Source organism: Musca autumnalis, unplaced genomic scaffold (genome assembly GCF_047663935.1).
Source record: "Musca autumnalis isolate F117 unplaced genomic scaffold, ASM4766393v1 scaffold_2, whole genome shotgun sequence".
Taxonomy (NCBI): Eukaryota; Metazoa; Arthropoda; class Insecta; order Diptera; family Muscidae; genus Musca; species Musca autumnalis.
In genome coordinates, this window is record NW_027411755.1 from 92,281,138 (window position 1) to 92,308,630 (window position 27,493).

At 35.3% G+C, this 27,493-nt stretch overlaps 1 protein-coding gene across 1 annotated transcript; it reads right to left on the reverse strand.

Moving 5' to 3' along the window:
• Positions 1 to 320: 320 nt before the first annotated feature.
• Positions 321 to 26,818, reverse strand: dimm (basic helix-loop-helix family member dimmed). Its single transcript, XM_073968296.1, has 4 exons — positions 26,698 to 26,818; positions 10,922 to 11,205; positions 5,184 to 5,432; positions 321 to 1,366 (listed from the first exon to the last, which is right to left on the reverse strand). The coding sequence occupies exons 2-4, from the start codon at positions 11,168 to 11,170 to the stop codon at positions 761 to 763; spliced, it is 1,104 nt and encodes a 367-aa protein (XP_073824397.1). The 5' UTR covers positions 11,171 to 11,205; positions 26,698 to 26,818; the 3' UTR covers positions 321 to 760.
• Between the last annotated feature and the right edge of the window lie 675 nt (positions 26,819 to 27,493).

Genomic DNA, 27,493 nt, shown 5'->3' on the forward strand with positions numbered 1-27,493 from the left:
ACCAGAAGATCTTCCAATTATATAATAACCTGTTTATATTAAAGCTTTCTGTCTGTGTTAATCTTCTTTATTAGGATATATTTGATGTTTACGCAATGAAATTGACATTTGAAACCCAATGGGTTTGTTAAACCGGGTTACATGTAAACGAACTCTAAGACCCGAATATATTTTTCTAAGACACCCGAAAGTCCTTCTCTCTTAGAGTCTTAGATATTGCTCTAATCAAATGATGCAGATATATTATTTTTTGTCTAGAAATGTTTCTAAATTGAGTAAATAAGCGATATATTTGATAGTATTGAAAAATAATACAAATATTTAGAAAGTTCAAAACCATTTATTTATTCAAATATCTTGTTTGCTTTCAACACAATAGAATGCTTTTGTATTAATATTTCACTAGATTTCATTTGTGACTTAATTGCAAACAATGATTCCCACGGGAAGCGTTTCTTTTTCTTATTTTTTTTTTTTATTTTTTTCAGTTTCAGTTTCTAACATTTTATTGGTCTACATCTGCTACGCCTACAAATCTAATTCGTTACTTTTGTTACAGTTAGTATTTATTCATAATTAAATACAATATTGATTTATTTATTTGCTAATTTGTTCTTGAAATAATTCGGTGAATTTTGGGATGTGCAGCAGCTGTTTCCGATCTTTCTCGTTCATGCATTTGAACAAACCTTAGATCTAGACATGCATTCGTTGGTATCCTTCTATGGATTTTGTATATTTTTCAGCATTGTTGAAGTTCTTACAAAAATTCTCGAAAAGGCTCATCGAAATTGTTATTATCGGCCGTAGAATCACCATAGCCGTTCATTATGATTGCACTCTGTTGTGGAGGTGGTGGTACTGATTGTGTTTGTTGTTGCTGCTGTTGTGGCATCATGATTTGATTATGATTCGATATCATAATGTGATGCGACTGATGATGCATATGACTTAGTGGCTGATTTTGTATCTGTATGGTGGTAGTTGCAGTAGTCAATGACTGTGGGGTACCTCCATTCTGATGGTGTTCCGCTAAGAGAGTACAATTATAGGTAGTGCCATTGGTAAGTGAGGAGTCATCATAACAGTTGCCATTCAAAGCAATTAAACCATTGTTGTTAACAGCGTTGCCTGTATTAAGACCCATAATATTAACATCGGGATCTACAACATTATTAACGTTGCCATTTTCTACAGCACCAGTACCATTCATCAGGACACCATTAAATTCTAATGCAGACTCCTCATTACGTTTGGCCAGTATAATGTGTGTCAGGTTGATAATGTAATTTTTAGCCAATGTCAATGTTTCTATTTTTGATAGGCGTCGTTCCATTTCAACGTGCGGTATCACCTCACGCAAAGACTGTAATAGACAAAAAGAGATGTAAGAAATAAATGAAATGTTAATGACTAAAAAAAATAATTTTTTACGTTATCTTTGTGCATTCGTTTGTAACATGTAAAAGGAAACGGGATAAACCCATGGTAATTTTGATGATGTAAATAGCAACTCAATCTGAGTCAATTTATGCCTGTCCATCCGTCCGTATGTCCGTATATTTTTGTGATCAAAGTACGAACGAAAACTGGTTTAGATTTGGATATAGCTCCCATATTCTTATTTCTCCCGATTTCATGCAATTGATGCATGACGGAATTTGGTGTAGAAAAATGGCTCAAATAATATTGAAATTATTCAGATTTATTTATATTCTTTTATATGTGTATTTTCGCCCGATTTTATGAAAAATTTAATTGAAATTTGAAAAATGCGTAATATTGTAATTAGTTAAGATTTTAATATAGTAGCCATAATACAAAAAAGAATTCAAAGGCAAGTTGAGAACATTTTGAAAGATCAACAAAATGGCTTCAGACCACCGACGTAGTTAGAGGGGCTGTCCGGGCCCGAAATGGTAATTTTAGAGATTTTTTGTATATTTTACTAGCAAAAGTTCAAATTTTGTCCGTTGGACAAACTTGGAATGGTATCGATATGCATTTCTGGCTACACTCTTGCTTCTGAAAAAATAGAAACTGTGCAGGCCAGGCCAACACCCTACGCTCCGTAATAGAACAATATGTTGAACGACGCATCCCCTATATCTGCAGTTCATCGACTTCCAGAACGCCTTCGTCGAACTGCCATATGGGAAGCATTGAGCAAAAAGCGAGTACCCCAGAAAATAATCTGAATAATAAGAGCGATATACGAGGATGCAGAACTCTCTGTTCTTCACAACGAGAACTTAAGCCAATCGTTTCTCACCAACTCGGGAGGATGCCCTCTGTTACCTCTACTGTTCACAATTGTACTGAATGAAATAATGAATGAAGTCGGCTCTCAGAGAAGAGGAGTCTCTCAGGACAACTCGAAAACTCAGATTATTCGGATGATACTGTTTTCTATCTCACAAAATATCCAAGTTGGACTTGAGATTAACACTAAGAAAACAAAGGTCATGAAAATTAGCAACAACAGGATAGAATACGACATGCTCGAACACAAACACATAAAGTCGCTGGTCGACAGCACTTGGGGTGCTGACAAAGAAACCTTGTTGACCTCTTACAAAGCAATTTGCCGGTCTGTGGTAAGGTATATAGCGCCAGCGTGGTATACAAATGTTAGCGTTACGCAGTTGAAGAACATTGAAACCTGCCAGAAAGGTTTAACGGGTGTATCAACACAACAGGATGTTATCGATGCACTATTTGCTTGGATGTGAAAAAACAGGTTTAATGAATTCATTCGTGGCCGGCACTCTCTAAAAAATGTAGGTAGTCTAAAAATGGTCGTTGTGCTACAAAAAAATTATGCCGTGCCTGAACGGATAATGAAAGATCACCATGGACGTTTATTCCACCAACTAGTATTTGATATTGCATGAACACCTGGATGCAAAAATGGGTTTTTCTCATTGGATACCGCGTGGATCGCCGCAAGAAATTTCGAAAAAACACGATCGCTTTGCTTCACAGGTATTAAAACAATGAGAGGCATACCCTCAGTCTGTGTAAGTTGAAACTTTCATTTACGGTAAGATCGAAAAGCTGCTACACAACCAAGATCCTTTTCTCTAAATACGAGTATTATGTATTTAGAGCAGATCACCTAATACTCGCTCAAATACGCACGATTTCCACTCTCTTCTCGAATTCGAGCAAGTTGAGGGGGCCCCACCCCACCACCAAACAAAAACTTACCCCACTCCCAAATAAGCTTGCCCCACACCCACCATAAAAATTGCATTCAAGAAAAACTTACCACTTCCCCCCAAAAGTTTTTAATCGGAACTCTGGCGAGTAAATCGGAGCTCTGATTTAGAGGGGCTTCTGCCGACAAAAATATGGAATTGAATTAAAACTCAAAAGTGTTGGGGAAGGCGATCTTATTTTTGAGAGTCATCTCTTTTCGATATATATCGCGCCCATCAGTCATTGCAGTTGGTCACAATATAATTTAAAACTTTTGGACCATGTATCCTGACGTACATGGACTTGTCCACGAAAAACATAATATCGGTGTAAACAGGTAAACACAAGGAGTAGCGCTCGGTATTATTTTCCAAAGGATCTTCGAACAGATCTGAAACTGAGGATCTTCGATCAGATCTGAAACTGCACTTAAACAAAACAAAAATGTTGAACTTTTGTGAGGGAGGTACCCTCAGAGAAGACCGATATGGATCATTTTCGAAGTTAAAATTAAAATTGAACAAAATACTACGAAGTCCAAAATTTAGACCGTATCGGTTGATGGTGCCATAAGGTTTTTTTTACATCTTTCGGGCTATTTTCTCAGGAAGTATGGACTTGCTTCCTGGAAAATTTTGTGCAGTCGGAGCAGGGGCAGACAGTACAAATGGTTATAACAAAAATCAAAGGTATTCGAGAGGAGGTCTTAATCTGCATTTTTCAGAAATTTTGTGTGGGAGGTACCTGAAGAAGTGAACCTATATAGCCCATATTCGGACCTGAACTATGTCTCGTAGAGATATTACAATTTGCAATGTATGGACCAACTCCGTTACTGCCTTCGGGAGTTATCGTGCGCCCCAGTTAAACGAACAGTTGTGAACTTTTATGGGGGAGGTACATGAAGGTGTAGAATGATATGGCTCATCGTCGAAATGAAACTATTTTTGGGCAAAGTGTTACAAAGGCCAAATTTTGGACCGAATCGGCTAATCCGTTCAAGTGTTATCATGCGACCCAGCCCCTACAGATGGTTCAATAGAGGTTTTTTACAGCTTTCTGGACATTTTCTCAGGAAGTATGGACTTGCCTATGAAAAAATCGAGTACGATGCTCCCAAGAGGAGTAACAGGAATAGTTCCCATATATATATATATATATATATATATATATATATATATATATATATATATATATTTGTGCTTCCGTTTGGAACACATCGAATTCGAATATTCGTCGGAGACCCTATTAAGTATATGGGCAATATTTTTGAAATTTTGTAGTTGAAGCGAAGGCTTATCCTTTGTGGTTATATATTATAAAAAACTAAATGCGTTTGGATAAAATGAAATGTTTTTAGACTTGGCAATAAATATTGGCCTTAAAAATTAATTTGCGTGGATGCTGTGGCTATAAAAAATGATTGAAAATGGGTTGTACTAACGTGTCTTTTTTGTTTCCTCTCGATTTGTGAGATTTTAATTTCATTCCGCAAACAGGTTTTTTGAAAAGTCATATATAGGTTTGTAGAACTCGAGATTCTGAGTTATTTGATATATGTGTCGTAAATGTAGTCCACACAGCTTCACAGAAATCTGTACCCAAAAACGGGCATTTGCTAGTAATAGAAAAATGTAAAATCTAATGAACATTCAAGTTCATGAGCTGCTTGCTCATTTTTTCCATAATTGGATAATATTAAGAACGCTTTTGTAAATGTGTATTATTCTGCGGTATACTTGGTGCGTATAATTGATATCATAACGCATACTTATATGACCTACATATTTCCTACTTCCTACTGTTTCCGTCAGCAATTGATATTTTAAATCTAAAATAAATCCTGTCATAAAAAGTGTGCATTTATCTTTATACACTGTGTTACATACGATATACATTTGTACATATCAATCACTTTTTTGCTTATATATCTTTAAATTCATATATTCATTGCAATAAAGGTACATTCATAAATGACATACCTGAAACGCGTCGTTCAAGCTGTGCATTCGCATGCGTTCCCTTTCGTTGGACTCCAGACGACGCAAGTTACGTTCCTTGGCATTGAGTGTACCCTTTCGACGGCGATTGGAATTTGTACCCGATGAATTTCTGCCGCGACTTGAAGGTCGTGCACCACTGCCGCCGCCATTGCTGCTGCCTCCCCCACCGCTGGTGTCATCGCTTTGCGAACTTGAATCTGTCATTTCCATATCATAATTATTGCTTAACTGCTTGCGAACAAAAACAAAAAAGAACCGCAACATTCACACAGGGACGCCAAGAAAATTTACCAAGAAATTACGAAAGCAAAGCAAAGAAAAAAAAGAAGAATTAAAAATACAAACGTTCGATATATATAAATAGTAACTTAAATTTCATATACATAAATACACACATTTGTATAACGTTCCCAGTCGTATGCACACATTCATCCATATAAAAACATCTATTACTGTGATTCCAGTAATTTCTATTTCCATTTTTTTTTTTGGCAAACCAGTGATATCTAATCTTGATAACCCAAATCTGTAGAAAGGCGTTAACAAATATGAATAGCAGTCTATTCTTATCAATCCCTCCGAAAAGAGATGACGTCAAACACAATAATTGAGCTTCTAGTTAGTTATTTAAATCTTTCGAATATGGAGATTTGCTAAGGGATTTTAATTATGATCTTAAGAACGTATTGCATCGAGATGATTGGACTGTATGAAAGTGCTTTATATACTGAAGAATGACATCACCTATCTATGAGTAGTAACAAAGAGATAAATACATACTTCAATACATACAAATTTCATAAGCTCTTGACCGAAAAAACCCGTTTTACATAATGCAGATAGTAACATACTCTAAAGACTTACACGACAGCCAACCCAGGGTTTTTTCAATTTTTGTATACCCTCCACAATACTAATGAAGTAATCATTTGCGATCCTATAAAGTATATATTGTTGATCAGTGTAAAGTTCTTAGTCCATTTATGCATGTCCGTCCGTCTTTGGCAATTCAGAGGACACTAACATTTTGCACAGATGCATCGTTTGTTTGCAGGCAGGCCATGTTCTAAGATGTGCTATATCGACTCACGTTTTGGTATAGCCCCCATATAATTGTACAGTCCGATTACAGGACATTGGATATAACATCTAACGACCAAGTGTATATATTTTGAAGTTTTAATTTACATTTTCGACCAAAATTTGATATAATTCGTACGTAAGATTGGACATTGATACTTTGTTAACCGAAAGAGGACTATTTATTTATTAAAAGTTCGGCTCGGTCGAACTTAATGCTTTTTATGCCATCAGCCTTTAGGCTAAAGAAGGTATATAAACGTTGATACGATCAAAATTGTGCCTCATTGAAATAATGGTTTTAGACCAGGCATGACCAAAAAGAGAACGGAGAAAATTCAAAATATTGGCAACTTATAACAGTGTGTTAGTAAGTTTGTATTCACGAAAGCTATAAAACAATAACAAATCAAAACATTTGTTCTCTTTTGTACGCTCTTTCTGTGCATTCGGGTCGTGTGTGTGTATATTGCCGAAAATCATCGGCACCGCCGTGGCAAAGAAGAACACATTTGTTTTAGACCCCAAGAGTGTTTGGACGAAATCCGTTTCAGACAATTATAATTTGATATAGCCATGTCCGTCCGTGTGTCTGGCTGGATGGTGCTCATGACAAATCTCGAACGGATCAACCGATTTGGTTTAAATTTTGAATTTGATCGTAATATTTTGTCTAAACTTAATTAAAGTTCAAAGATAGGTTATATCGGCCCATTCCTTCGCTAAATGGTGTGCACAATAACTCTCGAAGGGAGTAACAGAATTAGTCGTAACTTTGCATATACTAATATTACTTCCAGGTATAGGTCAGGTTTGAGTATGGACTAAATCGGTATACTCTTTCGTGTATCTCCCACTCAAATATCACGGATCGTTTTTAATTCTTTTGCAACAAATTCCTCTTGCGAGCCCTGTTACGAAGGCGCATTTTTTTCGGGGATAAGTTCATACTTCCTGAGATAATGACCCAAAAGCTCAAAAAACCTGCCGGCACCAACTAAACTGGGTAGTACGTAAGATAACCGTCGAAGGGTCAAAACGGATTTTGTCCAACCGTTGTGCATCGTATTATAATTTTTAGCAGACTCGGATTATGCCCGAACATTGACTACATCGGGCCACTCTTTCGGGCAAATCCCACACAAAGTTGGGAAAGAGTGCAGTTTAACGACTCGTCTGGGATCGTTTTAAAATTTTTGGCAACATGTAGTGTATGCGGCGGCTCTACACTTTTTTCGGGGGGCAAGTCCATACTTCCTCAGAAATTGGTGCACTGGCCGTCAAACAAGAACCACACATTTGTCAACGATGGTAAAACCCTTCCGGTCAATGTTGGATTAGATTTCCGGACTTTTATTGAGTCATGCAAACCTCCCTACAATTGATGTCGTGATATGTTCGGTACGACGCAAGATGGAAAATATCAAAAGTATGGAGAGCCCGAGGAGTTTGTCAGTTCACCTACTGGGCGAGTTCTTACCGGCGAATAGGGGGAGGCTGGGGAAATCACTTTTGATATGACTAGTTTCTGAACAGCATAATACCATCACCTCCCTCAGGGAATCTATATCCCCCTCAGATAAAAAAAAACTGAGGGGGGCACCCTCTAAAAATCATGGAGAAAGTTGGAAAGTTTATAAACGTTACGGCGCAGGGCCAGTACCGGGGGCCTATGAGCCACACTCCATCGTAAGGGCAAATACAGGGAGGAGGAGACTGAGGAACTCAGGAAATGCTCAAGCACGACCCAGCGTTTAGAGACAGGTAGCGACTCAGACTCCGAATCCGATAGCAAGAACACAACAAATACAACCGTCGTGGAAATCCCAGATATGTAATAATAAATAAGGAACTCTCTAAGAGCAGAACATTTCAAAACCTACATAAAAGAAAAATATCTACACACCAAGCAAGAACCACGGAAAGGAGACTGTTCGGAGAATCTTTTGAAAAAGATGTGCCTAGTTGCGGAATAGAATGAAGAACGTATTCCGACCACAAACTACGCCAAAATTCTAGGAGTCACATTCGACAGCATGTTCATGTCGTTCGCGCATGACGCAGTTTTCAGCGACAAGATGAGATGTAGAACAAGTTCCTCAAGTTCCTAGCCGGCAGTACTTGGGGTGTAGATAAAGAAACCATATAAGGCGTTCAGCGCCAAAACGGCCTAACCCACATGTTCAAAAAAATCAAACTGACTATAAAGATCTAACCGGAAACCTTTTTAAATAAATACTACAAAAACTCCATATTGCATTGTATAATACTGGGTTATACTAGAGTTGTGCCAATCTAGTTTTTGAACTAGGGCAGTGAACTAGGTCGTTATACTAGAGTTGTGCCAATCTAGTTTTTGAACTAGGGCAGTGAACTAGGTCGTTCAATTGCCCGTCTCTAGGTTATACTAAGGGCTAAAACAATACAATATGGAGTTTTTTAGTATTTATTTCGAAAGGTTCCAGTTAGATCTTTATAGTCAGTTTGATTTTTTTTTTTTTGAAAATGTGGGTTAGGTCTTTTTGGCGCTGAGCGCCTCATAAAACGCTATAGGTGGTCGGTCTGTGGTAAGCTATGCGGCGCAAGTATGGCCCGCGAATATAAGTGCAACGCGATGGAAAAATATTCAAACCTGTCAGAATGCCCACCTGAGAATTGCGACAGGGTGCCAGTGGACAAAGATCCTTCTGGTACAGCAACGCAATGGCATGCTTTCGTTGCAGTACTTGCTTGGGTGTTACGATGAGAACCATATGGCGGGCATGCTAATCATTGCACCATCGTGCACTTTCAACAAATATGAAAATAACATTTTCCTTTAACTATCTGCATAAAATTGCCCTGAAGTAATAAACTGATTTTGATTCGAATCAATACAAATATACTCCGGTTCATTTGAATAGAACCAACCAATATTGGCTTACAAATACCTTTATATCTGACGATAGGAGAGGAATTTTAAATTATATTTTTGTGGACACGTAGAGTATGTAGTAGCCGATATTTTCAATACCTAACCTGTTTCACATATGCGTTATAACTGTACTTTTTAATCGCTTTATGAAAACATGTCAAAATATTAGCATGTTTTAATGGTTCACAGGATTGGACTACCCTAAGAATTTACACAAATCCTTTCTAGATGTGGTAAACACTTACAGAAAACTATTTGTAATTATAAATAAATGCCGTGAGTCTTGAGTGAAAAAAATATTGTATTAGGGTCTTGGAATTTGATGAAAATTGATTATTGAGCTCACAAAATATTCTTATTAAGAAATCGATAGAAATAATTTATGAAGTCAACATTTTATACTAAATTGTGTTTAACATTTTCAAGACAACAATAAAATAACAAAGAAGTCATATTTGATGGGTTTATAAGTCCGAGACAGAGGAAATTTGCTAAAGTTAACTCAATTTTCTGCTATTCCAATCAAAAAATTTATATTTTATCCTAGTAATGTGAATTCAAATCGATGGGTTGCACCCATTTTCGTTGGCTGTGGACATCTACAGGTCCAAAAAATAAAGAAAATCCTACCGCCGAACGCTTCATGTCACCATCAAGGGCTTTGATTTAGAAGACATCCTATGTCATGAAAAGCACGGAAACATAGGCGTTCTTTCTTGTGTAATAACGAATCAGAAATATTTTTTCGGTACGTATAACATGAGTAAAAGAGGTGTGAACTTCATAACCATCAAAACTAAGCCCTTTCCGTTCGAAAAAATTAACGTTTGCCTTCCCCTATCACTAAGTTGTTTCTTCACATCAAATCCCTTAGAAACTTTTTAAATTTCAAAGACTTGATTCTGTCATGAAGCTTGTAAATATCCACAGCCAACGAAAATGGGTGGAATCCATCGATTTGCATTCACTTTCAAATATGCTATCTTTAGCATATTTCCTATGTTTCGGACTTATAAACCCATCAAATATGACTTCTTTGTAATTTTATCGTGGTCATGAAAACTTCAAACACAATTTAGTATAAAATGTTGACTTTATAATTTATTTCTACAGATTTCTTCTTAAGAGCATTTTTGGAGCTCTAATCACCGATTTTCATCAAATTCCAAGTCTCTAATACAAATTTTTTGAACAATATTTCTTGGCAATCAACACTCACGGCATTTATTTATAATTATTAATAGTCTATTCTAAAATTTTACCACATCTGAGAAAGGATTTGTGTAAATTCTTATGGTGGTTCTATCCTGGTGAACCATTAAAACATGCTAATATTTTGAAATTTTTTCATAAAGCTAGTAAAAATACCATTATAACGCATATGTAAAACATGTTAGGTATTGAAAATATCGGCTACTACATACTCTACATGTCCACAAAAATATAATTGACAATTCCTCTCCTATCGTCAGATACAACGGTATTTGTAAGCAAATATTAGTTGGTTCTATTCAGATGAACCGTAGTGTATATGTACGTGAAAATCAATGAGCAAGAGGAGAATGAAAGGATTAACTATTGATCGAAAGATAACGATTCCGTCAATTTGCACGGTCATGCAAATGAAAATATGAATTCATTTCTTTTTATATGTATGAATGTATGCGGTATAGAGTGAAGGATTATTGGAAGAAAGATGTTCCCAAATGGAAAATGTAAATACCTGTGGTGTTCTGCGACTGGCTCGTCTTATTGGCCTTGAAGATCTTGTATTATCCGGATTATCGGTATGTGGTGCATTTGGCGGTGATGTTTGTGTTTCTGTCATTGTATAATTGAGCATTTGTTGTTGTTGTTGTTGCTGCTGTGCTTGTGGCTGTTGCTGCTGCAGCTGTACGAAATCATGGGATGCCATCAAATCCATCACCTGAGTGTCGTGCATGTTTAGTTTACACATCAATTCATGATTCATTTTACAATTCTGTGTGTGTGTGTGGGCGGGTTATTCTGTAAATAGTGGTAAACATAGTCGATGGTTATAAAAAGCATTGCTTATAAAAGAAATTAAAAAGGAATTATCCTAAACAATACTACATACAAAATAAAATAAAGTTAATGTCGACCGGACCTCCAAAATGAAGAAAGATCAACAACGTGTAAAATTTAAGGAACCGGTGCTGCCAGAGTTTTATTAGGAGAAAAACACGTTGGATCATATTGAAAATGGTTTGCCCCTCATAATCTTTCACATTGAAATCATTAAGATCTTCACATGTACACTTGAATTGATATGGTACTTCGGGACCGTTTCTTTTTTGTTACATTCATTTTCAATTTCTCACTTTAATTTTTTGCTTGGAAAATCTTATAAGGCAATATTTTTAAAGTCCGTCCACTTATGTAAAAAAACTTAAAATCTTTTCGTGGGACATTTGACGCCTGATGTGGTCATCAATGTCCTTGTTATTAAACAATGCTGCTATTACTTAACATAACCATTAACACCGACTTGGAGCAACAATAACAACAATAGTAGTAACAATCAGCAATGGTTTCCTTTCCGCGAAAGTGTTGATGGTGTTGTCCAACAATCAAATAACCTGCAGGGGGTTTCATGGCATTCTTGTAGAGTTCACTGCATTTTCTGTGATAAGGTTTTTTTCTACACTTTTTTTTTCTTTTTTTTTTTTCTTGTTGTTCGCCATTCTTAGATTTCCTTTCTTTACACTTGATTTTGTTTTACACGTTCCATTCATAGAATGTCTTTGAAGGAATAAGGTTATAAGGTTACAATCATAACGAATAAGAAAACCACCAAAGGATCTCAACAATAAATGTTTTGCCACCGGTCTTGTGCGTTACACTTCTGGTTACTTAGTGTGATGCCATTAAGGATGCAATAGCGGCAAACGGCAAGTTCATTGTTTTCTTTGGCTCTGGGGACATGGTGAAGAAGTTGGAAAATAAATCTACTAACGTGTACGTTTTAATGAACCTTTTCACAATTTTAATGCATAGTAAAGTTGTTCAAGTTTTGAAAAAATGTTTACTCCATGCATCGAGGCATTTTAAAATCATCTGGTGGGGATGTAAACATTTATGCCACAAATGGCGCCAAATGTAACAGGTCGCCGATGACTTGTGTCTGCTTCACCCAATGTTAGTTGTTGCCGAGTAATGTTCCTCCAACTGTTTAAAACATAAGAAGTGCATCTTCAGTAGAAGCATCAGCATGAGACACCTGCGGTTTAATGAACGACACAGTCACTTGTTGAGCTAAGTATATTATTGTTTAAGCCGTAATCGGCAGATATAACAAATATACACACATACATATGTACATATGTTGATGATGTATACTTACATTGAAGCACGGAATCAAACAGAAAAACTCTCCTCTCTCTTTTTGAGATTTCTTGATTGCAGGAACCATCTATTACACATTTTGTTGAAATTTATTAGAAAATAACTTTGTGGGCAATTTCATAACGTAACTTCTTTTATTTTATTTATGCCTAATTAGGTCGAAGGTCATTTGATATTATTAATTATTTCTCCAATATGCTTCGATCGTATCGTTAGTGATAAAGCCTCTTATCAGATACATATATAGATGTCAGTTGTTAGGCGAGCTCAAACTATTATGGTGAAGGTCGTTTTTGATATTCTTATTTATTTCTCATTCGAGTTCAGTTATTATGTCCTAATAGTGTATTTGGTAAATTTCAAATTTCATTTACAATTCCATCGAAAAAATTAAAAAAATTTTTTACAAGCACATTCACGATTTTTGGTACATGGGTTAAGAAAAAAAATCGTGGTTTCAAATCTGTTCGCGTTCACAAAATTGGGCGGTTTTATTTTTTTATTCCCTTATAAAGAAAAAATATTTAAAAATTCCCTTTGTGTTGTAATACCAAAATGTATATATAAATCGGTAACAACATTTAATATCTATCCGTAGACGCCTAAATATTTGCTAAATTTATTTTCATTTTCGCGGAAAATCAAAAAATAATGAAGGAAACTTGGAGTAAATTTTATTTATTCTAACTCAGAGTCCATAAAAATACGTACATAATCTAGACAATGTCCAGAAAAATGTGAGATCAAAATTTTATAGATTAGGATTTTAAATTGCATATTGCAGCTACAACAAAAGACAAAAGTTTATTGTTGGAACATTATTTCAAGAATATATTTTTCGGTTTAATACGAAAAATTTGAGAACATTTTTTGGGAGTTATTCTACTATTTCGCTAAATTTCCAAACAAAACCTGCCTTAATAAGGCAAAAATAAAAAATAAAAAAACCTGAATTATTTTGCTAAAACCTCTTCAAGGAAAATAGTTTATCATAGTGAAAGTATATTTGCTTAGTATGATAAGCAATAGAATTAGGAAATAAAGAGTGATATTGATATTACAATCAAAGAAAAAACATAAAAGTTAAAAACCGTATAACGCGCGAAATAGCATGTGCTTTTTCATTCAGCGACCAAAGTGTGCCATCAGTTGCATCTTACTACACAAAAATGATTCATGTGGGTAAAAATAACGCGATGTTCATATGATTATAAGGCGCATCCGATTTCAGTGACCCCCTGTTAAAAATACGTCAATACGACAAATTTTATACAGATTCGTCAAGAACCGCGGATGTGCTACCTGATTTTATTTTCGGTTAAATACGAATACTACTCCCGAATCTCTGTAATTTATGACACACCTTTTTGACAAATATTATAAACGCGTATAAAGGATTCCATTTATGTAAAAAATTTTAAGGGAAACGCGGTTTAGTATGCGGATTAGTCAAAATAAAATTTTGCTTATTTTCCTATTTTCAGGGTATCTATATCAGCGGTTTTAGTGGATGGATTCGATCGCGGTAGGGTATTCTTCAATTCTTTCTTTGAGCTCAGGTCTGAATTTTCCCTGGTATGACCAGAAATCAAGAAAAAACACAAAAAAAAAACTTTCTAACTTCAACACATTTTTACCCATTTTTTATACCCTCCACCATAGGATGGGGGTATATTAAGTTTGTCACAACGTTTGTAACTACTCGAAATAATCATTGTAGACCCCACAAACTATATATATTCTTGATCAGCGTGCAATTCTACATCGATATGGCCATGTCCGTCCGTCTGTGGAAATCACTCTAGCGTCCGAACGGATTGACGTAGGTGGATGAAATTTTGGGAAAATCTATTATTTGTACGTAGGACTTTTGGTATTGAAAGCGGGCTATGTAGGTCCACGCTTTCGTATAGCCCCCATACAAAATGACGCGTGACGCGTCGTCGTTTTTAGGAATTTTTAAGATATTTGTCCCATTTTACCACCGAATTGGTTGTAATTTGGTATTTTGTGTCTCCAGAGGCCAAAAAACATTCCTACCAAAGTTGGTTTATATAGGTCCACGTTTTGGTATAGCCCCCATATAACGCCCCATATAAAGTACGCGTCATTTTAATATATTTTGAATGTATTAGTCACATTTGACAACAGAATCGGTTGTAACTTCATCATATAGCCCCTATAGAACGTTACCTTCCGATTTTCGGTATTTTGAAGGTTGTGGCCACATTAATCCACCGAAATGGCTGAAATTTGTGGTGGAGGGTATAAAAAGTTCGGCCAGACCGAACTTAACGCTTTTCCTACATACTTGCTTATATTACCACCAACACAGCTTCCACGTAATTGATTTATTATGGTCTATATTATGAGACCCCGGTGGTGAACCTCAACTTCAACGATTGTAAAACATTTTTGAATATTACCATTTATATTATTGAAGATTAATTTAATAGCCTAATTATAACCGTTTCAATATTGCTTTGATTAAAGTGACAATTCATTCAGGAAATTGAGTTTTTGGGAGAGATCGGCGAGGAGAGGGGATATACTGTTTCCTCCCCGTACCATCCGCCATTGGGGTAATACTCCAGACTTAAAACAATCGAATGAGATTGAAACTTCAACAAAAACAAAACAAATTTTTTTCAAATGGCACTCATATAAAAACTCATATACTTAAAAATGACCAGTTGTTACAAAAAGCTGTAATTAATATGGGAAACGTTATAGAAAAACACACATTTTTGCCCATGTAATTTCAATAAATTTAAAAAAGTGTTAAACGAACGGAACGGGAGGTTACAAAAGTATATATGGACTGAAAGAGGATATTCTCAGAAATCTTATTCGAAACATTGTTCCATGTTATTCCCTAAAAGTTTTAGTCCACTAAAGTTGGAATTTCACTAACATTTGTCGAGGCATTATTGGTCAGACTCCGACTCCAGTCTATTTTTTTCGACTCCAACTGCGGAGTCGTCTCCGAAAATAAAATCAACTACTCAAAATGTATTAAATATTTACTAAACAGTTAATTTATCCTCGCTGTTATCTACCTAGTGATAATACAAAATTCAAATTACAGTCATTCCAGTGTGACACCTTCGAGATACGTTACATCGGGACCAAAACATTCTCCTATTTTGTTCGTATTCTTCGCGGAGGTTTTCTATCCGTTGGGAATCCAGAATACAAAGCAACACACGCTTCAGTATGAACATTTAACAAAAGCCTTCAAAAATAATTAGCAAACTAACATTATAAATACTATTTTGTATCCTTGCTTCTGGGGTTCTTGTCCGTCAATAGATACTAAACTGTTCAAAGTTCAAGAAAACAACTACAAAAATGTTCCGAAGGTCTCAGTAAGTAAATTTCTAGAATATCTGAACTTTCTAGGAACGGGTTTTAAAGATCAAAACAGTAAAACAACTTTAAAAAATTAAATTTTCCGGACTTTTATAAACCTGCGGTGTCAGAATATAGATATTTTTTCGTCTTGCACAGTGTACTGTGACAAAAAACCGTCGAAATTTATAAAATCGGTCCGTGCCGTTATATTGCGTTATATTTAATCGTAAACCTATACCGACCATTCTTTGCTGGAATGTTTTATACCCCTAGACTATATATGTAGGTATTTCCCACATTATATTAAATATCCTTTAAAATAATGACAATCAGTCGGTACCGATATATGGGGTTTTATCAAAACATAATCGATATAACCCATTTTGAATACCAAACATCTTAAGAGAGGACAGACATCTTTATACTTTATAGAGTTTCAGACAAATATTTCGATGTGTTACAAACGGTATGACAAAGTCTACCAACTCAAAAAGAAAACCATTGGTAAAACCAATGATCAGTTAGGCCGAACAGACAAACAGAAATGATTAAATAGACATATAAATTAATATATCCACCATTCTAAGAGGTAATAAGTAGGTTTACAGATAACCACATGCTCTTCTATTAGAAAAATGCAGACGTCCTCATTCTGCAGCAAAATTTGCTAGACTACGACTCCGAAACCCTGGTGTAAACACTTCCGTAATTTAAAACGTTTCTAAAGGCAACAATCTTACATACTAACAAAAAGAATGAACCCAATATCTGTTATAATTTCCGAAAACAATTTATTTTCCGAATTGGGGAAAAATTGCAGTCTTTGGAAACACATCACGCTCATACATCCCAATATTTATATCCTACACCACTATATGGGGAGGGTATTATAAGTTGGTTTTGGCCAAAAAGTTTGTAACGCATCGAAATAAAGGTCGTAGACCCATACTTATATATACCAAAATAAATGTCTCGACAAGCTGAGTCGATCTGGCTGTGTGTCCATCTGTCCATCATAACCTTGTAATCACGCTACAGGTCGCAATTTTGATCGGATCGTCACCAAATTTTGGGTGTTGATAGGGGCCCCGGAGGCGAAGAAGCCTATTGATTTTGGGGTCGGAATGGACTAAAAACTTATTTGAACAAAAAGTCAACGTTTTTTCCGAAGCTAATATCTCAGCTTCTTCTACTTTTGCAATGTCCGGAATGGGTAAAAAACTTATTTGGAGAAAAAGTCAACGTTTTTTTAATGGGGGGTCCCGGAGGGGAAGAAGACTACTTCTGCGATGTCCGGAATGGGTAAAAAACTTATTTGGAGAAAAAGTCAACGTTTTTTTCCAAAGAAAATATCTCAGCTATAAGGGTATAAGGGTAAGGGGTATACCAAAAGCAAAACCCGGAAATGGAAGTAGAAAAAATCACCTTTCTAATGTAGGTGGTCAGCAACGAATATACATATATCGCAATAGTCGCTAATGAAACCCAACTTTTAATTGTTGGAAGACTGATTTTGGTGGTGGTCGGATAATATTCAGGGGTCGGAATGGGCAAAAAACTTATGTGAGAACATAAAAAGATTTATTCATATGCGAATATCTCCGCTTCTAGTAGGCGTATTCCAAAAGGACCGTCAATGGAAGAAGATAAGATTTCCTTTGCATTGTTGCAAAGTAGATTGGTGTAGGTGGTTAAACAATGGAGATATCGCTAAAGTCGACAATACATTCTATTTTTCCATTTTTTTAAATCACGCTACAATTTTGTTCAGATCGTTACGAAATTTTGGTGGTTATTAGGAAGAAGCATATAGAGCTTGGTGATGGTCGGATAATATTCAAGAGTTGGAATGGGCAAAAAATTATGTGGACAAAAATTCAAGGTTTTGTTCTTGTTCGTATTCCAAAAGGAAAATCCCGTCACTGGATGAGGAAAATATCACTTTTATCATGATGCAAAATAGGTTGGCGCACATCCCACTTTCCCATTTTTTATTTGAATTGTACTGACGAGTATCTCAGCTTTGGTTGGAAGCTTTCCAACAATGAAGACATTCTGAGCTTTAAAATGTTCCAAATTGCGTTACCAAAATTGGTGAAATGCTTGTGATGTTGAAAAGGACGCTGGGATATTCCAGTTTCCAATTTATGGAATTTCATTTCCATGTCAGATATTTCTGCTTCTGTTGGACATATTTCAAGGAGAGAGCTTGAAACTAAACTAAACCTTACGAGCTTTAAATTATCATTATCACAATTTAATATCGCAAGCTATCACAATTTTAATATGTTGAAGTTTTTACTTTACTTAACCTCTGCCCCTATTATAGTCTTTGCTCACTTGTTTTACCTAATTTTTTTGTTTTCTTAGTTTCAATATAATTACCATCGAATCCAAAAAAAAAATAACAATCGGTGACAACAAAAAATTGGTTTTTTTGGCCAGGAAAATCGATTTCTGAAAGTTGCGATCAAGAAAACATGGACAGACGGACAGGAATCGACTCGAAAAAAGAATTCTATGTACATATATCCTTAAAGGAACAAAGGAAATGAACAAAGACATAAACCCTTCATCATGCATTATGCCTATTTTAACTTATACAAACAACGCATGGTTTCGAAGATCGGGTATCTTCTAAAAAGACTTACACGATATCCAACCCAAGGTTTTTTCAATTTTTGTATACCCTCCACAATACTATTGAAGTAATCATTTTCGATCCTATAATGTATATATTGTTGATCAGTGTAAAGTTCTTAGTCCATTTATGCATGTCCATCCGTTTTGACAATTCAGAATTGAGATAGGACACTAACATTTTGCACAGATGCATCGTTTGTTTGCAGGCAGGTCATGTTCGAAGATGTGCTATATCGGCTCACGTTTTGGTATAGCCACCGTATAATGGTACAGTCCGATTACAGGACATTGGATATAACATCTAACGACCAAGTGTATATATTTTGAAGTTTTAATTTACATTTTCAACCAAAATTTGATATAATTGGTAAGAAGGATTGGACATTGGTACTTTGCTAACCGAAAGAAGACTATTTATTTATTTAAAAGTTCGGCTCGGTCGAACTTTATGTTTTTTACACCCTCAGCCTAATGAAGGTATGTAAACTTTGATACTACCAAAATTGTTTCTCATGGAAATAATGGTTTTAGACCCCAAGAGTGTTTGGACGAAATCAGTTTCAGAGGATTTGGAGTTGATATAGCCATGTTCGTCCGTCTGCCTGGCTGTTGCGCATGAAAACTCCCGAGCGGATCAATCGATTTGATTACCTTAGTCCTGAACTTATTGGTCTGGCATTGTTTGTTCTGATAGTGCAAAGCGCCGTAAAGATCCAAAAGACGACAAAAATCTTTACAAACCAAAGATAGAAATTTCTCCAGAAATAATCGATCCAAACTTTCAAAAATCAACTGCCGAAATTCCTAGAAAAAGGTTTACCAGGCATAATTATAAGTGAGACTTAATTGTTGTTCAAGAGATTAAACTTTAACTCCGAATTTCTTGAAAAAGATCCTGCAATTTGACCACAGAACATCAATTACCAGGAGGGGTAAAGGATGGTAAATAACTTGAAAATTGTGAGCGACATAGCAAGGAGTCGAGTTCATCACCAAGTTGTCATGTCAGTCCCTTAATGCCCTAATTTCAACGCGTAGTTATCTATGAGTTCATAGATACATATCTCCCGTGTAAGCAACATTTTATAATTTCAACGCATAGGTAACGTTACCGAGTCAAAAATGGCCGTGTTACTTACACCAAGGATTTTACCTAGTTAATCGTTGCCAATGTGTTAAAAGTTGTAAAACATTTCTAAGTGGCAATGATTTTGCGAAATCATGAATGAAAATCACCAATATTACCACATGATTTCAAAATGTACACGCCTCGGTTAATGGTATGTAGAAATTACCAAACGCGTAGGTAAAGATAACTTATAGGTAGCTACCTACCCGTTTAACCAGACGATGAAATTACGGGCATAAGTAAATTAAAATATGTATGAACAAAATGTAAGCGTTTGTCATTGAAGCCATACAATGAATGCACAAATGTCCATCTTTGTAAAAACAAAATTGTATTTGAAAAAGGAAATGTTTGATGGATAGCGATGCCATTCCACGGCCGATATGTCCGATGAGTCTCTACAAAAGGCGAAACAAGTCACATAATGATGGTTGTGGGGGTTCGAATCTTCGGCTTTCCCTTTTCACTTGCAAACATCATCAGTCATTAAGCTCGACTCCAAAGAGAAATGAATTAAAATTAATATCAAAATAGATCTTCGCCCTAATAGGCAACATTTTCAAATAAAGTAAAATATATTCGCTTTCATTCGCAAAAATTTGATAATATAGGAAGAAAAAAGTTGTTTTTTTAATAGACTCCATTTTTGCCTCGAATTCAGTAACACTTACGTACTTTGTTATTCAGCAAGAAATGTTAAGAACAGAATAGCTTTTAATTAAATGCGTAATACGGGGAAGTAGCTTTAACCGTTCCACATATATGGGCGGTCGAAGTCGCCAAATAGCAAAAAAAAAAAAATAGATTTTCATAACTTCGAGGCCCCAGTACCACGTGTTAACATATTCGAATTGTGCTCAAACTTTGGCAATCTTAAAATCTAATAATACTAAAAGGTTTAGGCGGCTCCCTGGCTAAAAACTCATCGATCGATTTGGTCCTTTGAGTTAAAACCAGCCCAATAAAATATTAAATTTTACATAAAACATTTGATATTTTATCAAATTTTATATTTGTACATAGTTTAATAATAAAAAAATGGTATTACGATACCATATTTTTATACCCTACATCACACTGTCGTAAATGCTCTCAATAACAAATTAATCTGCTGAAAAAATCGACGTTATACGGTCAACAGTCTTAGTTTAGAACACTGTTATGTATTTTGATTTTGATGGTTTTTCCAACATTAAATGTCAATTTTACGCCTTTTATGACGATTTTCGGTCAAAATCTGTTTGAATATTTTTTGCATATTCTGCATATTTTTTGCATATTTTGCATATTTTGCATATTTTTTGCATATTTTGCATATTTTTTTGCATATTTTGTGCATATGCAAAATATGCAAATATGCAAATTAAATACGAAATATGACCCTGCCATTGAATTTAGATTTCTTTGAAACGAATTTTGGTCCAATCAGAATCTTCGTATCTTTAATATTAAAAAATATGCAAATATGCAAAATCCGATGTCTAGTAATGACGCACTACAATTTTCTATCACAATAATAAATTATCAAATGATAAGAAGAAACCCATCGATTATGAAACGAATAGAACGTTATGATACTACTTTGCTTCAACTGTGCATCGCAAAATGTGTTATTTGCTTTAAAAATAAATCTTAGTCTCGGTTTAAAGTTGCCCAATTGTCAGTTTATGGGACAGAGAATTGAGGAAAATAGAAACTCTTTGCCTCTCAGTACCCTCTCTCTTCGACAAACTGATATTTATCAACTTCAGTACCTAACAGACTGCTAGCCGAAGTTCTCTGGGTCCCCTAGTGAAATATACACAGAAAAGGCTAGGCTATATTAATTTGGTCTTAGAAGCCTTGAACGAATACGTGGAACAATGTCGCCACTATAAAATACACTAATTCCAAATAAAATCGATCTTAGTTGGATAAGGTTTGTTTTACAAAATTTTATTATTTTTCAAGTGCATAGATGTTGCTATTATTTTATAGTTTGATGGTTACTTTTATCAAGTAGTAAAATATACACAGAAAAGGCTAGGCTAATTAATTTGGTCTTAGAAACCTTGAACGAACATATGGAACTATGTCGACACTATAAAATACGCTAATTCCAAATAAAATCGATCTTAGTTGGATAAGGTTTGTTTTACCAAAATTTTATTATTTTTCAAGTGCATAGATGTTACTTTTATCAAGTAGTGAGATATACACAGAAAAGGCTAGGCTATATTAATTTGGTCTTACAAGCCTTGAACGAACACGTGGAACTATGTCGCCACTATAAAATATACTAATTGTAAATAAAATCGATCTTAGTCGGATAAGGTTTGTTTACCAAAATTTTATTATTTTTTAAGTGCATATTTATTGCTATTATTTTATAGTTCGAATTTAATTGATGGTGTATGGTGGCATTTATCTGCAGGTGCTACAGGTGGACAACACCTGCTTTGGGAAATATTAAGAGTGGAGGTAAACACCAAGTGTAGTAATCGATCTTTCACATTTAAAACTTGATTTATTTGATGCATACAATTTTCAAAAAGGAGTATGCTATCCCAAATTCAAATTCAGTATTGCTAAGAGCAGGATTAAAGTCTTTAACATCAGTCTTAAGCCAAGTTTCAATAAAAAACTGCTACATTATAACCAAAATAATAACTATTATAACATTTTCTTTTGCTATTGGTTGGATTTTGAAATGTGAAATAAACAAATTTAAAGCCTTAATAATATAAATTTCATATTAAAATTTAATTCTGATGTGGTCCTCCTCTCATTTTAATTATCACTTTTTAGTTTAAGATAAACCGTAGGCTATAAATCTGTTCGAAAAATCTAAATCAATAACAAAAGAACACTAATAATAAAAGGGGTTAGTGTAGAAATTTACCAGTTTAATAGGTCTACTCTCACATTCTGATAAAAATAGCACTTTACTTTTTAGTCTTTTGAAGTCGAAATTTGCAAAAATTGAAAAGAGTCTGCCAAAAGTGGGCCTGGCAGTAAACGACCAAGTTTATAGTATCAACAGGCAAGACGAACGGCGGCACGAACCAACTGTGGACCTTGAAAAATAAAAGTTTGAGTTATGACTTTTTTACCTCAGCAGCGCCATAAATAAAACAAACAGCATAAGTTTTAAAATAAAGAGAAGAATAATTTTGGACCATAGACGGTACTTTGGTCTAAGTGAACAGTTTAAAAGTAAAACCACCTCTTTTCAAACAAAAGTCACGCTTTGTTAGACACTGATACTATGCGTACTTTTGTATGGATCCGAAGCATGGATGCATGTGAAAGCACATGAGGCAGTAATTGGTTTATTTGAAAGAAAAATTCTTTGAAAGATTTATGGACCAGTGAATACCGGTGTCATATGAAACACGAATTGTACCAGCCGACTTACATTTATTTAGTAAAACGTATCGAACTACATCGATTGCGTCGACTGGCCAATGTCGTTGGGGAGGATAAATATGCCCCCGCCAGAAAGGCATATGAATACGAGCCACTTAGCCCCAAACTCCGATGGAAAAGACAAGTTGAAGATCATGTCACAACCATGGCATTCAAAATTGGAGAAGTAAAATAGAATTATAGGTGCGTTTCGAAATCTATTCTTAGTTCGACTTAGGAACAAAACGTTCTGTATAGAATTAAAGTCATCTAAGTAAGTAAGGGATAGTGATGGGTTTGACGGTATTTGTTCTTTCCATGTATGCGAACTCTTTAAGTAAAAGTACATCGTGTCAGAAATTATTATTTAGGAATATTTCAAATAATTTGCAAGGCGATGTAATTTTAAAAGAGGACATTTCTCGAGGTTTTGATGGAGGAAATTTGAAAATGTTTAAATCATTGTGTAATATCATTAATTTTCGATTTCGTGTTATCGCGAATTTTATCAGTCGTAAGATAAGAAAATAATTCAACAAAATAGGGATGAATAGACTACACTTCAGAGGATAGTAATTATCCCGTGAATTGTCCTTTAACTTAGTATAATATACCGTTTTCATATATGTTTTCTTATACCTTTCTTTTAAAATAAATAATGATTTAAAAAAATGTTCTTGTTCCAAATTTAATGTTATATTTCTATAACGTGGAAAAAATTTTACCCGGAGTCGGAGTCGAGTTATTTTTTTCGACTCAGACTCCGACTCCAGCAAAATTGCTCGACTCCGACTCCGAGACCCTGATATAAACACGGTCAAGCGAGCATAACTTCTACAAACAAACCTATTCATTATACCCTACACCACTATGTGGGGAGGGTATTATAAGTTGGTTTAGGCCAAAAAGTTTGTAACACATCGAAATAATGGTCGTAGGCCCATACTTATATACTTATATATACCATATACTTATATATACCATATATACTTATATATACCAAAATGAATGTCTCGACGAACTGAGTCCATCTGGCTATATGTATGTGTTCGTCCGTCCGTCTGTCCATCTAAACTTTGTAATCACGCAACAGCTCGCAATTTTGATCGGATCGTTACCAAATTTTGGGTGTTGATGAGGGTCCCGGAGGGGAAAAAGTCTATTTTGGTAATGGTCGGATAATATTCAGGGGTCGGAATGGGCAAAAAACTTATTTGGAGAAAAAGTCTACGTTTTATTTCAAAGCAAATATCTTCGCATCTATAAGGGGTATATCAAAAGAAAAACCTGCAAATGAAAGTAGAAAATATCACTTTTAAAACGATGTACAGTAGGTTGCCGTAGGTGGTCAAACAGCGAAGGTATCGCAATAGTCGCTAATACAAACCAACTTTTCATTTTCATTATAATGACGAATATCACAGCTTTGGTTGGGGAGCTTCCAAAAGCAAAGCCTGAAAGAAGATTATCCCACCATTACAATGATGAAAAGTATGTTGGCGTAGGTGGCCAAATAATACATCAATTTTGTCCACATCACGCTACAGGTCGCAATTTTGATCGGATCGTCACGAAATTTTAGGGGTTATTGGGGGTCCCACAGAGGTAGAAGTCTATTGATTTTGATGATGGTCGGATAATATTCAGGGGTCGGAATGGGGAACACTTATTTGGAGAAAATGTCAACGTTTTATTTCAAAGTCTATATCTCTGTTTCTTTAAGAGGTATATCAAAAGCAAAACCTGGCAAGGAAAGTAGAAAATATCACCTTTACAACGATGCAAAGTAGGTTGTAATTCATCCCATTTTCCGATTTTTTTTAATCACGCTACAGGTCGCAATTTTTATTGGATCGTCACGAATTTTTTGGGAGTTGATGCGGGTCCCTCAGAGGAAGAGCCTATTAAGTTTGGTGATGGTCGGATAATATTCAGGAGTCGGAATAAGCAAAAAGCTTATGTGAAGAAAAGTCAACGTTTTTTTCTTATGAGAATATCTCCTCCTCTGGTGGGAGTATTCCAAAAGGAAAGCCCGTCAATGAAAGAAGAAACGATCTCCTTTATATTGGTGCAAAGTATGTTGGCGTAAGTGGGCAAACAACCGAGATATCGCAAAAGTTAGTAATATATCCAGTTTTTCCCTTTTTTTGTAATCACGCTACAGGTTGGAATTTTGATGGGATAGTCACGATTTTTTTTTGGGATGATGCGGGTCCCACAGAGGAAGAAGCGTATTGATTTTGGTGATAGTCGGATAATATTTAGGGGTCGGAATGGGAAAAAACTCGTGTGGAGACAAATTCAAAGTTTAATTCTTTGTGAAAATATCGGCATCTAGCAGGGGTATTCCAACGGCAAGGCCTGTCAATGGAAGAAGAAAATATTACCTTTACATTGGTGTAAAGTAGGTTGGCGAAGGTGGTCAAACAAGGGAGATACCACAATAGTCGGTAATGCATCCAATTCTTCAATTTTTTGCAATCACGCTACAGGTCGCAATTTTGATCGGATGGTCACGAATTTTTGATTGCTTATGGGGGTCCCAGAGAGAAAGAGGCATATTATGTTTGGTGGTGGTCGGATTATATTCCCTAAAAGAAATGTTTACCAGTGAAAATCTTATGCACAGGGGTAGTGGTGTAGGGTATCACATGGTCGTCCCCGTTCCGACTATAGCCTTTGCTCACTTGTTTTTGAATTAATATTTAAGGTCGGAATCGGTAAAGATGTCTGTGGGGAAGTAGGCAAAATGTTTATCTTATGCGAATATCTCCGCTTCTTCTATTCATGATAGTAGAACATCTCATATCACAGTAAGGACCAAGTAATCCATTTTTTTCTTTCGATTTCAATACAAATCTCGTTATATGTAGTACAAATTTCCTAAAATGTGTTGATAGTGTTGCTAAATATCTTCTATTTATGCTTTGGGAAAAGCTAAGGTTTTTTCTCAAGTCAGATAATAATAATTTATGTAAATCAAGTTTTAAAATATTGAAATTTTACTTTTTGGAAATTTACGAAAAAACTGAAAATACTGTCCGTTATAAAACGACAATACTTAGAATTAAACCCGTCATATATGTATTTTGCACGCAACGACCAAAATTCTTAACTAAAAAGATTTGAAATGATTGTTTTCTTAAAATAAGTATAAAAATGATTGATGTAGTCTATTTTTTAATTTTCTTAAGCGGAAACAAAATTTTCCGAACCATGGTGTAGAAAGAAGAACATTTTCATTTTTAAACTTGTTGGTGTATTTATTGGGGGTACAAGTCATAACGCTCAACCATCATATAACAGGGAAAATTGCATTTTATTACAATTACGGTGACAATGTAGTCAGATAAGGTCCCACAATTTAAATTGTTTATTTTGTAAGCATAGCCACTCTAGTTGTTACAAAATTCAAAATTTAGTTCAGTTGTGACACAATTCCCCGTGAGTGCAACGTTTCCAATCCATAGTATCATAACATAATTCATTAATCTGGATATTGAATACTGCAAAGTTTTCCAACATCGACATCCTTTAAAGGAGTAAAATGAAAGCCTATACCCACATGTAGCGGTGTAGAGTATCACTTGTTATTATAGTTACACACATTCTATTCTTACCTGCTGAAAATAATGTAGTGGCGTTTTGGTATTACTTATTTTTTCCAGGACTTTTGAAAGAGAGTTATAACATTTTTAAATTAACTTGAGCACATCTTAGAGTTCAGCTTGACGAATTTGAATATATGTATTTTTTGTATTTATATACTATTTACACTGGTATATATATTAATATATTTTAATATTTATTAATTTATTATGTTTTTTTTTTCTATTTTTTATTATCTCTTATTTAAAGATCATTTATTGCACATTATTATATTTTCATAATCTGATCTTATTCAAAACTGATAAAAACCGTTAAAATCCACACCGATATATCGTCATCGACCAACGTACGCCAGTGTACAAATTCAACTAAGCGGATGCCCACTTAACCGGAAATGTTAGAGACTACCACTTGTAGAATGTCGCAGGAATGCCATAACAATCTCTAAGCGAGCTTTTCCTTTTGCCGCGTGGGCCGTCAGCAACAAGTGACGACGTATGAAAACAACATCAGTTTCAAAACGAAGAACATCGATAAACTGCCGGCAAATTGACGAATACAATAGTCACTCGTATGCGGAGCAACAAGTATGACGACGATGTCCTCATACGAGTGTCAATAATGAGTTGTTTTTGGTACAACTGTTGCTTTGGCTTTACTGGCTTACGCAGCACGCGTGCAAGAGCGGCAAAGTGGGTTGGTCCCAAACAACCCACATTAGTGCTGGCGAGGGCTTTTCTCTGTATATTGCGCATGCCGCATCAAACCAAAGGAAATATAAAACAACAATTGAGTGAGAACCTGGCT